This window comes from Myotis brandtii, unplaced genomic scaffold (genome assembly GCF_000412655.1).
Source record: "Myotis brandtii unplaced genomic scaffold, ASM41265v1 scaffold1103, whole genome shotgun sequence".
NCBI classification, from domain to species: domain Eukaryota; kingdom Metazoa; phylum Chordata; class Mammalia; order Chiroptera; family Vespertilionidae; genus Myotis; species Myotis brandtii.
The window spans coordinates 1,312,378-1,324,719 of NW_005353762.1; the positions used below are offsets into that span (position 1 = coordinate 1,312,378).

General features: G+C 43.2%; 1 protein-coding gene across 1 annotated transcript in view; it reads right to left on the bottom strand.

Moving 5' to 3' along the window:
• The window catches only part of LOC102261324 (protoheme IX farnesyltransferase, mitochondrial), a 118,925-nt gene that overhangs the window by 25,904 nt on the left and 80,679 nt on the right, over nt 1-12,342 (bottom strand). Inside the window, exon 5 of the mRNA XM_005857342.2 lies at nt 8,765-8,835. Within this exon, the coding sequence (XP_005857404.1) occupies nt 8,765-8,835 (71 nt within the window). The remainder of the gene's footprint in view (nt 1-8,764; nt 8,836-12,342) is intronic.

Here is a 12,342-nt window from a genome sequence, read left to right on the forward strand (position 1 = left end):
CCTCGGTATGCTGTTGTCTTTCCTTCTAGTTGAAGAGTCTCTCCTCAGCCAACCTTCCTGTGGTTCTGGGTGATGTCCGTTCTGTCTTTTAGTTGTATTTTTGAAGTGGTTGTTTGCAGCAGCAATCTCCGGTGTTTACCTATTCCGCCATCTTGGTCCTTTCTCCTTTTTTTCTTTTTTATTTTTTATTCTGGGATTTATTTACCTTCTATAATTGAAACTTTGTTGCCGTCACTGGAGCTGAGAGCTGGCTCTTGCTCGCTCCAGCCCTGAGGCCACGGCCTGCTGGAAGCAGGCATCTGGGGTTTGTTTAGCTTCTATAATTGCAACTTTGTTGCTTTCGGAGCTCAGAGCCGGGCCGCAGCAGGCGGGGAACCTTGGCTTCCTCCATCACTGGAGCAAGCAAGCCTCCTGCTCCCTTCAGCTGCCGGCTGCCATCTTTGTTGGCGGTTAATTTGCATATCACCCTGATTAGCCAATGGGAAGCGTAGCGAAGGTACGGTCAATTGCCCTTTTTGTCTTTTATTAGATAGGACTAGAGGCCCGGTGCACGAATTCATGCACGGGTGGGGTCCCTCTGGGTGGCCTGCAGGGATCAGGCCGAAACCCGCTGCCCAACGCCACCTGCAGCTCCTACCTGCTGCTCCTGCTCATCCTGGCCCACTTTGCCTGCCGCAGGCTCACGCCCAATCAGTCCCGATCGGGAGAGGCTCACGCTGCCACAGCAGCTCTCGCCAGCCATGAGCCCTACGTCTGGCGCCCTCCCAAGGGATGTAGCCTGCGGGATCGGGCTGAAACCGGCTCTCTGACATCCCCTAAGGGGTCCCAGATTGCAAGAGGGAACAGGCCAGACTGAGGGACAACACCGGTGCAAAACTGGGTTGGGGAGGGACCAAGGGAGGGCTCCAGGCGTGTCCGGCCCACCTCGCTCAGTCCCAATTGGCCAGACCCCAACAGCAAGCTAACCTACCGGTCAGAGCATCTGCCATTCGGTTTATTTGCATATTACCTTTTTATTATATAGGATATTTAATGTCAGTTTCTCCATCATCTGAAACAATATGAACAAATGGCAGCAGCCCCATCTAAGGAGAGGCAGGCAGCCCAAGACTGGCAATCAAACGCGATGGGCCGGATGCACATGCACCTTCTGAAGAGCTGCAGTCCACGGAGTTTGTTTAGGTTGGTCCTAAGGTGGATGTGTATTATACTCAACATTTCCTACAGTCTCCTGATGTCATCCATAAAGGACACATAAGGTTATGTGTATACAATTCCAGAAAGGAAGAAAAAAAAAACTGCATCCACTAAAGTTAGAGAATCATTGAGTTACGTAAATAGGGGGAACAAAAGGAAAGTCTATATTTAGTGGCTGGGCATTCACAGCTCCTGCTGTTGGCCTGACTCTCGGGAGGAGATGGAGAATTCTAAAGGGTGCATCCCTGCAGGGTTCTCACCATTCTGCCTGATTAACCTCGAGTACTTCTGCTGTGTTGGTTGTGAGGATTCGACTGGCTTTGGCTGCATCTCCTCGGGGTCAATTTCTCATGTCCCCTTTGCTGTTCTGCCTTATGATGAATTTTGTGGTCCCTATATAAAGAGCTGCAGAATTTAAGGAAGGTGGACATACATGCAGATGGTACAGAAATACTCTCTAAGGAACAAATGTTGCAGAGGAGGGAAAAGGCAGAGGCTGGGGGGGAGGGGCAGAGTTCATTTGTGGAGACTGGTGATCCACGGGAAAGGTGTTGGAAAGCAGACACAATTTAACTGAACTTGTAGGCAACAGGGGCCAGCCTCGGTTCTGAACTGGACTGCAAGACTTCACCTCTGCCGTGTCCACCTGGTCCAAGCTGTCATGAGCTCCCGCTGGACCTGAGGCAGGTCTCTGCTCACTCCTGGGGCTCCACAGTCCCCGGTGCAGAGCACGCGCTCTCTGCCTTGGCATAGCTCCTGCAGTGTGGTGATCAGAGCAGAGGACACAGACGGGACCAGTGCGCTCAGGGGTGCTCCGACAGGGCGCTCAAGGAACAGAGACAAACACCCATCGCCACCTCACCCGAGTATGGAGACAGCCGTCCCTTCAGAGGAAGGAGCACTCGGCATAAAGCCCAGCCAGGCAGTGAAAGGGCAGGTGAGCACACCTGGCGGAGACGAGAGAAAGCATGGCCCTTCCGTGACAACACCAGCAGTTCCACTCAGTCACAACGTAAGGAAGAGGATGAATGAGAAAGGTGAGCAGAGTGGGGATGAGGTGGGAAGGATGGGAAGGATCAGACCCTGAAAGGCCTGCTATGATACGTTGAAGAATTTAAAATAAGTATTTTTCTTAAATATATTAAGGAAACCCCAAAAGTTTTAAGACAGAAATGTGATCGTTTAAGGAACCCCTATCTGCCAGCTGAGTGGGAGGGAGGAGAAGGGTTAGAGAGAAGGAGAGGCCCAGCTGGGATGCTGTTGTAACAACCAGCAGAGAACTGCTGATGGTCCGAGACTGCAGCACCGGCCAGGGCGCAGACTGTGGGTGACAGAGGGGCTGAAAAGACATGGCTGTAGGATAATCAGGTGAAGGGTATAAACAGAAAAAACATCCAGAATGACTTACAGGCGCTCGACTTTCTAATGTAAATTAACAAGAATATAAGGAAAAAGTCTGGGGGAGAACATGATGAATTGGGATCTATATCATGGAATCTGAGATGCCGACAGGGGCTTCCCCAAGGAGATTTTCACAGGGTCCGGGCGGTCTGGGCTGGAGGTTCAGCAGACAGAATGTAGTGTCTGGAGGGAGTGAGATGAGAAGGAGGCCGAGGACCACCAGCAAAGGAGCAGGAAGCGGAAGAACAGAAAGGAGTCTGGGAAGGCATGGCCAGGGCGGCTCATTCTTCCTCATCCTTTGGTTCAAGTTTTAAGACATCACGCCCTCCCAGCTACCCCTGACTCCTCAGTCTGAGTTAAGTTCTCCGTCTGTGCCCCCCGTCACTTGGCATGCCCCTATCCTGGTATTCACCACCACACTGCTGGTGTCTCGCGCAGGCCTGGCTGGCAGGCGCACTAAAAACACGCACTGCTGAGTGGAGGAACCTTTGCAGGCACTCAGGGTCCTCAAGCATGCACACTGCCGCCTCCTCAGGTAATGCTAAGAGGATGGAGACCGTCTCCTTTACCTCTGAGAAAGCTTAGCAACTAGCACACTTCTCTACAGGGACAACACCCTCCGTAAGCGCCCGCTGAGGACAGCAGGAATGAAGACTCAGGAACCGCCTACTTGCCACTGCGTGGCTGGCCCCACTCAAGCATGACAATGCAAACATGTAACTTTTCCTCTCCAAGCTCTCTGGTTTGCCAAGTGTTTTGCTTTCTTCCCCCTCTCCCTTGAAACTAATCTGAATTGCCTGATAAACATGGAAATGTTTATTTTAAAGCAAATTTTGAAAACAGATAACAGTTCTGCAAACAACGCTACATTTCTCTGGAGTTTGAAACCCATTCTTCAACCATGAACTTTTATTTACAGGATTTTATTGCTCTTACTGTTATCCCTACAATAATGTTATGTATGAGAGGAACATGGTTGGAATTTTGACCCCTATATGTGAGAAAGTGGTGGTGTGGAAAGATTAATTCAATGGCTTGCCCATGCTTAGAGTCACATAACATTTTTAGTTACCATATGAAGAATATCTGAAGACTGAGATGTTTTCTAGTACATACATTTTTAAAAGTCCCTAATTAACTTCCTCCAGGCACCAAGTTAAAATTGGATTACACCAAATCTGACTGTCTGATAAGAAGGTGAGCTTCTCTGATATTCATCCTCATTACATTACACGTATGCGGGGTTTCCTCACCTTCAATATAAGTTCCCAATATGTGACATAAGCAATCTCAGGTGTGTTCTTTGCCAGAGAATAAAAGGGAGCTCTAAGCCCAACTTTTCTCAAAACAATCATTCAGAGCCATGACATTTTTGCCAGAAACGTCCAAACAAGTCAGTTGATCTTATTCATCTTTTCCAATTTATAAGAAAACATAAAGATATTTATTGAGTGTCACTTTTTTTTTTTTTTTTGCAAAAATTAAATTTTTATTGCTAAGAAAATTCTCACACAATGCTGGTGGGAGGGCATAACAGTTTTGGGAAGCAGAATTCCATTGCTTATTGATTTTGAAGGTAAGTTTATCTTATGACTCAGCAATTACGAATTTGGCATATAAACACAAGGTGACTATATGCTGGTATATGAGCACTAAAATACTCATACAAGAATGTTTCTGGAAGCATTGATTGTGAAAGTCAACAATAGAAGTATTGTCTGTCATCTGTCAAATGTCTATCTAGATTGAGCAAATTAATTGTGATATTACATAGAGAGAAATGAATAAACTAAAGTGATGCACAACATGATGGATGCATCTCACAAATTAATATTGAGCAAAAGAAACAAATTAAAATTTCATACATACAATATGATTCCATTTATGTACATTTTAAAAACAAAATTAATCTATGTTTTTTAGGAGGTATTAACAAATGTAAATGTTACAAAGCAAACAAATAATTTGGTAACACATTCTATTTGAGAATTGTGTTTCTGATGGGAGAAAGGAGTGTAAAATTAGATAAAGGTATTAAGGGTGGGGAGATTGATAAGGTCCTGGCATTGTTTATCCAAGCCCTTTGCCCATTTTTCTAAATTGAATTATTTGTATTTTTGCTATTAGATTTTGTGAGTTCTTCATAAAGTTTAGATATTAATCTCTTATCAGATCTAAGATTTGCAAGTGTTTTTTCCCACTCTGTAGGTTGCCTTTCAGTCAGTTGATTGCTTCTTTTGTAGTGCAGAGGATTTTGTTTGATATAGACCTACTTATTTATTTTTGCTTGTTTGTTTCTTGTGCTTTTGGTGTCATATCCAAAAATATTATTGCCAAGATCACTGTCAAGAAGCTTTTTTTTTTCATACAGAAAGTATATGGGTTCTTGCTGGGGTGCAGCCCCAGCGGGTCCAGGGGTTCCCAAAGGTGTGGACGGAGTCAGTGAGGAAGGAAAGACACGGAGGCAGTGTTCAGGTGATCATCATAGCCAGGTTCTTCTTGAGTGTCACTTTTAAAAAGCAATTTAAAGACATCTGCATTGCATTGTCTACCAACAAACTGATTTAGATACATCATACTTTCCATTTATGTATTTCTTCCTCTTTTATGCAAAATAAGCAATTGGAGTTTGTATGAAAAAGCCTTAAAAATAAGAAATTCTATGATTATAATCATCACCATCAGGTGGCATATAGTTATTATCCAAACTGGACACTGCTGAGAGGGAGGGGGACGCTATCAATAATTCTGCTGGGCCCAGCTGGAGTGGCTCAGTGGATGAGTGTCGAGCTATGAACCAGGAGGTCACTGTTCGATTCCTGGTCAGGGCACATGCCCAGGTTGTGGACTTGATCCCCGCTGTAGGGTGTGCAGGAGGCAGCCGATCAATGACTCTCTCTCATCATTGATGTTTCTGTTTGTCTGTCTGTCTGTCTGTCTGTCTGTTTTCTCTCTCTCTCTCCCTTCTTCTCTGAAATCAATAAAAATATTAAAAAATAATAATAATTCTGCTGGGACAACAGGTGTAAACCAGGACTCTCCTGAGCAAATGCAAATGTATGGCCAATAGATTGAGCACATTTTACAATCACATCATGTGGCACAGCACTCATCCTACATCATCTCTTAGATTCCAGCCGTCACCTGATACACACGTAACACTGCACCTCCTCTTCCTTCCACTGTCTCACTTTGACCTGGGACCAGCTGCTAGAGATGCATTCTTGGGCTGCTATGCTTGGCCAATAGCCTCCTATTCCTCCACTGTTTCAGGGCCATAGATGGTTCTCACTAGGAGCTGTTTGTTCTTTGATATTTTTTCTCTGGCTTGCACCAGGATGGCTTAGAAATCTGCTATTTCTTTGGTCTACGGAATTCAGGAGGACATTCTTCTAATATCCTCACCAAGTGTCCCTTATTTTTAAGAAGAGGTAGAATTTGGTTCTCCCTTGAATGCTGTTTTCTTCTCAGGGACAAGACACTTTTAGAGAAAGTTTTGTGTAGTCATTAGGAACTCAGGGTGAGCAGTCAAATGGACTAGGCCAAATTTTTGTTCTGTCAGTTATTCATAATTCTTGGACCCGCAGTTTTCTCACTTGAATATTGGGGGAAATTGAACATCATCTATCTTAGGACTAGCAGTAGGATGTATGTAGCTGTGATGTTACCAGGAAATGCACAATGAAATGGACAGTCCAACCTCATTAACTATTAGAGGCCTGGTGCACGAAATTCATGCATGGGTAGGGTCCCTAGGCCTGCCCAGTGATCAGGACTGATCAGGGTTTTCCGGCTGCTGACCAGGGCCTTCCTTCTGGCTGCCAGCCGGGGCCTCCCTTCATTCCACGCCGCCGCCTGGTGGTCAGCGCACGTCATAGCGAGCGATCGAACTCGCGGACAATCCCAAATTCTATATTTTGTATCCCTTATTGCCTACTTCTCTATTTAACTATTACAGTGTTATGATCCCTCAAATCCTTTCTGGAGTAAAGAATAAACTAAACAAACAAACAAAAGCACTGACTTCTGTGTCAGCTCTGGAAGGCATTCAGTGTGTGCCCACGTGCCATGTCTTTCCAGAAGAGAGGACCGAGAGCTCAGAGAAGGGACGTGCCAGATGGGTCCACATGCGCAAAGGGGCATTTCCCTGGGGCCTCAGGAAATCTCAGACCAACTAGTCCAGGCACATGTTTCTTAAATAAAAATTTTCAAAGTAAATTGCAATCACTTGAAAAAGTTAATGAAATATATTTTCTCCATAAATGTTTATAAATGTCTTTAGAATGAATAGAAACCAAGCTATGTACAAAGGCTGAAATAGTTTTCAATGGCAAAAGACTTTCAAAGATTTCTTTCCCAGACCTACTATACTACTGCCCATCAACAATGACAGGGACTCACATTTTACATGCCAGATTGTAAATGACGTCTGTGAAGTTGTATAGATTCAACAGGCATACCAGCCCAAGTGAAATGGGGCCGTAAACACCAAATAAATAAATAAATAAATAAATAAATTGAAAACAAACTGGCTATCCTGTGCGCTTAAATGTTCAATAGCCACTGTGAATGTGAGAGCCACCAAAGCTGAGAAATAAATGTTAACGGATAGTCTGTAAGACTTTCTAGTGCACCCCTATAGCCATCTACTCTGTGTAGTGACAGTAATTCACTGTTTTATAATACACACTGACAAGATATAAAGTCTTCAGTTAGTGTAAGACTTCTGCCCCAGACTCTTAACATCTCCTTGTACACATTTAATAAAATACATCCTACATATAAAAGTAAGTTTGAGTCTGTTTCCCAGGCCTATAGTTTGCTCTATAAAACAGCAATTAAGGTTATCATGCAAACAAAAAGGTGAAGTTAGGAGACTAACAATTGTACCGTAGCCTCGTCTTTGACCATCCCCAGGCCACATGCTGCCCTAGAAGTGCTGTGCACTCTGCTCTCCTGTGGGCAGGAAAGGACCACACTGGGCAAAGTAAGGTGAGCTCCTAGGAGTACGGTTGGCTTTCATCTGATCATGCCATATGCCTATGGACCTCTTGCTGGGTCTATCCCGTAATCCCACTGGTTCGAAAGAAGAGGACAATGTGACAGGAAAAGTGACTGAAAAGAATTTCCAAAGAAGTAAGAACCTACTCGTGACTTCACCTGTGGCGAGAGCAGCTTTTGGCATTTGAGATGGCTTACAGAATTTGCATTCTCCCACCTAAAACAACTTGTCTCAAATAAAAGTACTGTGACATTTTCTAACTATAATCACAGCAGGAAGCGTTATTTATATTCCGAAAGGAAAATAAAACATAAGTAGATGAGATTTCTGTTCTTACATATTTTCATCTGGCTTTATTGCTCTTTTCAATAAAATGGTATTTTAAATTCATTTAAGAACTATATGGCTAAAAACAGTTAATATTAAGAACCATTTTTACAGACTTACTGACTATACCTGCATTTGTTTCCTGTATTGTGTTAATTAACGTGTGATTGTTTGATCCCCAATAGATGGGACGCTCCATGAGGGCATTGCCTGGACACAGGAAGAGGCCTCACTGACTTAGTATAAACCACTTAGCTCTTTTTATTCTTCTCAGCTTATGATAATCTATTAGATTAAAAATATTTTAAATGCCAGTTTCAAGGCCTCCAGAAAGTAAAGGATTTAATTATTAATCATTAGTGATATTAAAATATTTATATGCCTTTTAGTTCTACGTAATTGAATTCAGTGAAAAGGAGAGTAATGGAGGCAGTAATTTACTTGGCATATAACAGCATTATCGGTTTATGTGAAAACATAAGGCTTCAGACATTACTTTCTTCTGTGACCCCATATGGATGTGTTGAAAATCACTTGTGTTAACGGAATGATTTTACTTACAGCCACTATAAGTGAAAGCAGTTCATGTCTCAAATTTGAACTGAATAAGAAGTCTACTGCATGAGTTACCCCCACAACAAAACTGTAAATCTTAGATCCACTCTAAGTGCTCTGTATACATTTTGGTTAGAGTTAAGAGTACTATGTATCCAAACCGATATGTCCCTTTGGGGTGTGTTATTTTCAATTCACGACTCAAGGCAAAGGCGGGGAATGATTTGGGATGAATAAGCAAAGGGATGTTCTGCAATGTGAGACTTGAATTCATGATTTTACCTGATCTGCCCACGAACCAGAGGTCTGTTCTTTGTCCTATTCATGTTTGAATCAAACGGCACCTCAAAAAACTGCAAAGAAGTTGAAAAAAGATAAAAAGTATTAACTATAAAGTGAAACAATTCTCCTCTGCTTTAGTTCTATAAATTTCCCACAGTAAATATCCACAGTGAATTCCACTTAACTTTGATGGGACACATTAACCCTCTTGGTACTGTTTGGAGGAAAAGTTCCCGGAGAGACGCATTAAACATTATCTGCATTAATTGTCAGGAATACACACAGGTCCTCTGTTATCCACTTTGAAACCATGTAAACATACAGTTGAATGCCTCAAAGCCACTGTTTCAGGTTGGAAGAGGGATACTTGCATCTGTTTGACATAAGCATGGTTTTGCTACTGCTCTATTTGGAAGTTAAATGTGACTGAAAGATGTACCCAAGTGCCAGGCCTACACGGGTGAACCATGATGGCCATGTTGTGTCAGGTTAGCTAAGCCGGACTACGCTGCCCAGAATGCCGTTCCTGTTTACTTGTAGCTCAGGGACGGCCACAGGAGATGCTGCCTGAGACCTGGCAGATGGGAAGCAAGCGCCAGCCGTGTTTACGCAGGGAAACTGGGGTAAGGTCAGGCACTATTGCAGCTCACACACACGCGTGGGTCTGCTGTGTCGCCTGCAGCACTGAGGCTGCAGCCTCCCCAGTTCTGGCCAGATCTCAGGCTTCCAACAATCCCTGCTCGTCCACGTCTCCCTATCTTGGGACGAGTCCCCATGCTGCTCCATGAAGTGCACCAGCTCTTCTGCAGTCCCTGTATCATCCAAGGTGCAGGCTTGGAAGCTTGAGAGACACACGGTTCCATTTGTTCTCACGGGTTTCAGCTCACCCTTGCAGACTGCAGTCGCTCTCGTTTTCCTCTGCTTTCCTGATGATGGCTCTGCTGACATCAGACCAGCACCAGGTACAGGTCCAACAACATTGCAGAGACCGCCCGCCTCCCAGGACCACATCCCTCACACCACTCCTCATGGTCCTGACCCTCTCATCAAACCCTAACTGATACAGGCTTCTTCCCATACTTTCAATAAGGCCACTATTTAAACATATTTAACTTCTCAATAAGTTCATCTTATACAATGATCTAAATGGCAGGCTTCCTGAGATATGTGAATTTATATTCTTTTTAAAAAATATATGTTTTTATTGACTTCAGAGAGAGAAAGGGAGAGATAGAAATATCAATGATGAGAGAGAATCATTGATTGGCTGCTTCCTGCACACCCGCTGACTGGGGATCGAGCCCGCAACCTGGGCATGTATCCTGACCAGGAATCGAATCATGGTCTCCTGGTTCATAGGTCAATGCTCAACCACTGAGCCACGCCAGTCGGGCTGAATTTATATATTCTTGTTAAAGAGAGCTATGCAAATAGTTACTCAAGAAGTAATTTGTTAAATAAATCATCAGTGCAAAAATATGTATGTTTGCAAATCGCCTTACATTCATTTAAAAATAATACATAATTTATGTGTTAAAACATTCTTTGCCTGTAAGAATATTTATTCCTTACTGAATTAGTTCAAGTTACACATAATTAAAATGTTCTGTCTGTTGACACTCCCTCCCTTCCTAATATTCAAACACATTCTATAGGTATTTCAAATAATCTTTCCTTCCTGAACATTAACTCAATTTCACAGAACTAATGAGGATTGCAATGAAAAATAACATTATTTAAATGCTGGTAAGATGTTACTTATATAACACAGAAACTCTTGTATTAATAGCTATCTTGGCAATTCTCAAGTCAGTGTGTGTGTGTACATGCAAGTTCCTAGTTCAGGAATTCTAATGAATTATTTCATCTGGATGAAGAAATATATTATTTTTTTCTACATTTCTGGCAAATCCCACCCAAAGATGGGAACTAAGGGCTCGACCGTGTCAACCGACCTGCAGGGCGCATCACTTGGCAGCCGCTTCTGACTCCACGAGTGCTTACATTTATTCGGACAAGCAACCTTGGGGCAGAAAGACCATGCAACTGAGACTGAGGACTCATTCCAGCGAGGGCTGGGCAGTGCTTCTTGGCACTGAGGGGCCAGAGCTCGCCACGTTACTGCATCTGTCTCTCAGGTGTTCTCTGTAATGCCTTCTAACAGTTAGTTTACTGCTTTGGTTTGGATATTTAAACCACACCTCTAAAACACAAACATAGTATATTAGATGAGAAATTTAAACACTTTAGAACCTATAGTTTGCTTTGGGCTATTCACATTTTTTTCCTGTGCTTTATAATAATGTGATTATCATTTCAGTTGGATACAACTAATTCCATAAAAAGAGCGAAGTAAAACTCCTTTTATATGTGTTGAAAATAAAATACAAGTGCACTATTACCAACCCTTAGAATTTAATATACTGTTCTTTCCCTTTTACTATTTCCCCACGACTTCACATGGTATCAGAGGTAACATGCTGTGTGAGCCCACCTGGACAGTGCTCACACCACACTGGTCAGGGCCGAGCGTGTGCTCCGTCTGCCTTCTTTTAGAGCAGCGGTTCTCAACCTGTGGGTCGCCAACCTGTGGATCGCGACCCCTTTGGGGGTCGAACGACCCTTTCACAGGGGTTGCCTAAGACCATCGGAAAACACATATATAATTACATATTGTTTTTGTGATTAATCACTATGCTTTAATTATGTTCAATTTGTAACAATGAAAATACATCCTGCATATCAGATATTTACATTACGATTCATAACAGTAGCAACATTATAGTTATGAAGTAGCAACGAAAATAATTTTATGGTTGGGGGTCACCACAACATGAGGAACTGTATTAAAGGGTCGCGGCATTAGGAAGGTTGAGAACCACTGTTTTAGAGGCTCTGCTCATTGGATCCCAAATGGCCTACCGCCCGGTACCTTTTCTCTGCGTCCCCTTCCCCTGATACAGTGATTGGTTTACCAAGTAGGTATCTGATTCAAACTGGGCCAATGGGAGTCTTTCCTAGGGATTTTACACACGAAAGCCCAGGACTCTTCTCTTAGGGTACAAAAGAAGTGGAGGTGAGACCCAACATTGGCACAAGGATAGAGAGAAGTGGAGGCGAGACCCAGCATTGACTCCTTGGGTCAAGTTAGGTCCATGGCTCCACCTCTGCCCTTTCCAGTTTACGTCAACCCTATATGGGTCTACACTTCTTGCCTCCAATGTCCTAATATGTGAAGACTAAAAATTTCAAACGTCTGAGCAACGTACTACACAGAAATGAACACCATGCTTTCTCCGTCCCGTCAGCACACAACTTATTTTCTATGTTACATTTTCAAAAGAAAAAGTTTTTCTCCACATCTCTTTCTTCATAAAAATCCATCAATCTTTTTGAATTCTTTTCATTTTTTATTCAATTTCACTGCCTCACCATCTTCCTTTCAATCAGCGAGATAATCCTTCACATTTCTTGCCTTCCAACAATCCTAACATCTATTACTCAGGCTCTTGGGTTGCAAATAGCAAAAACAAATAAACACACACACAAACAGAAAACAACCCAAACTAGCTCAAATT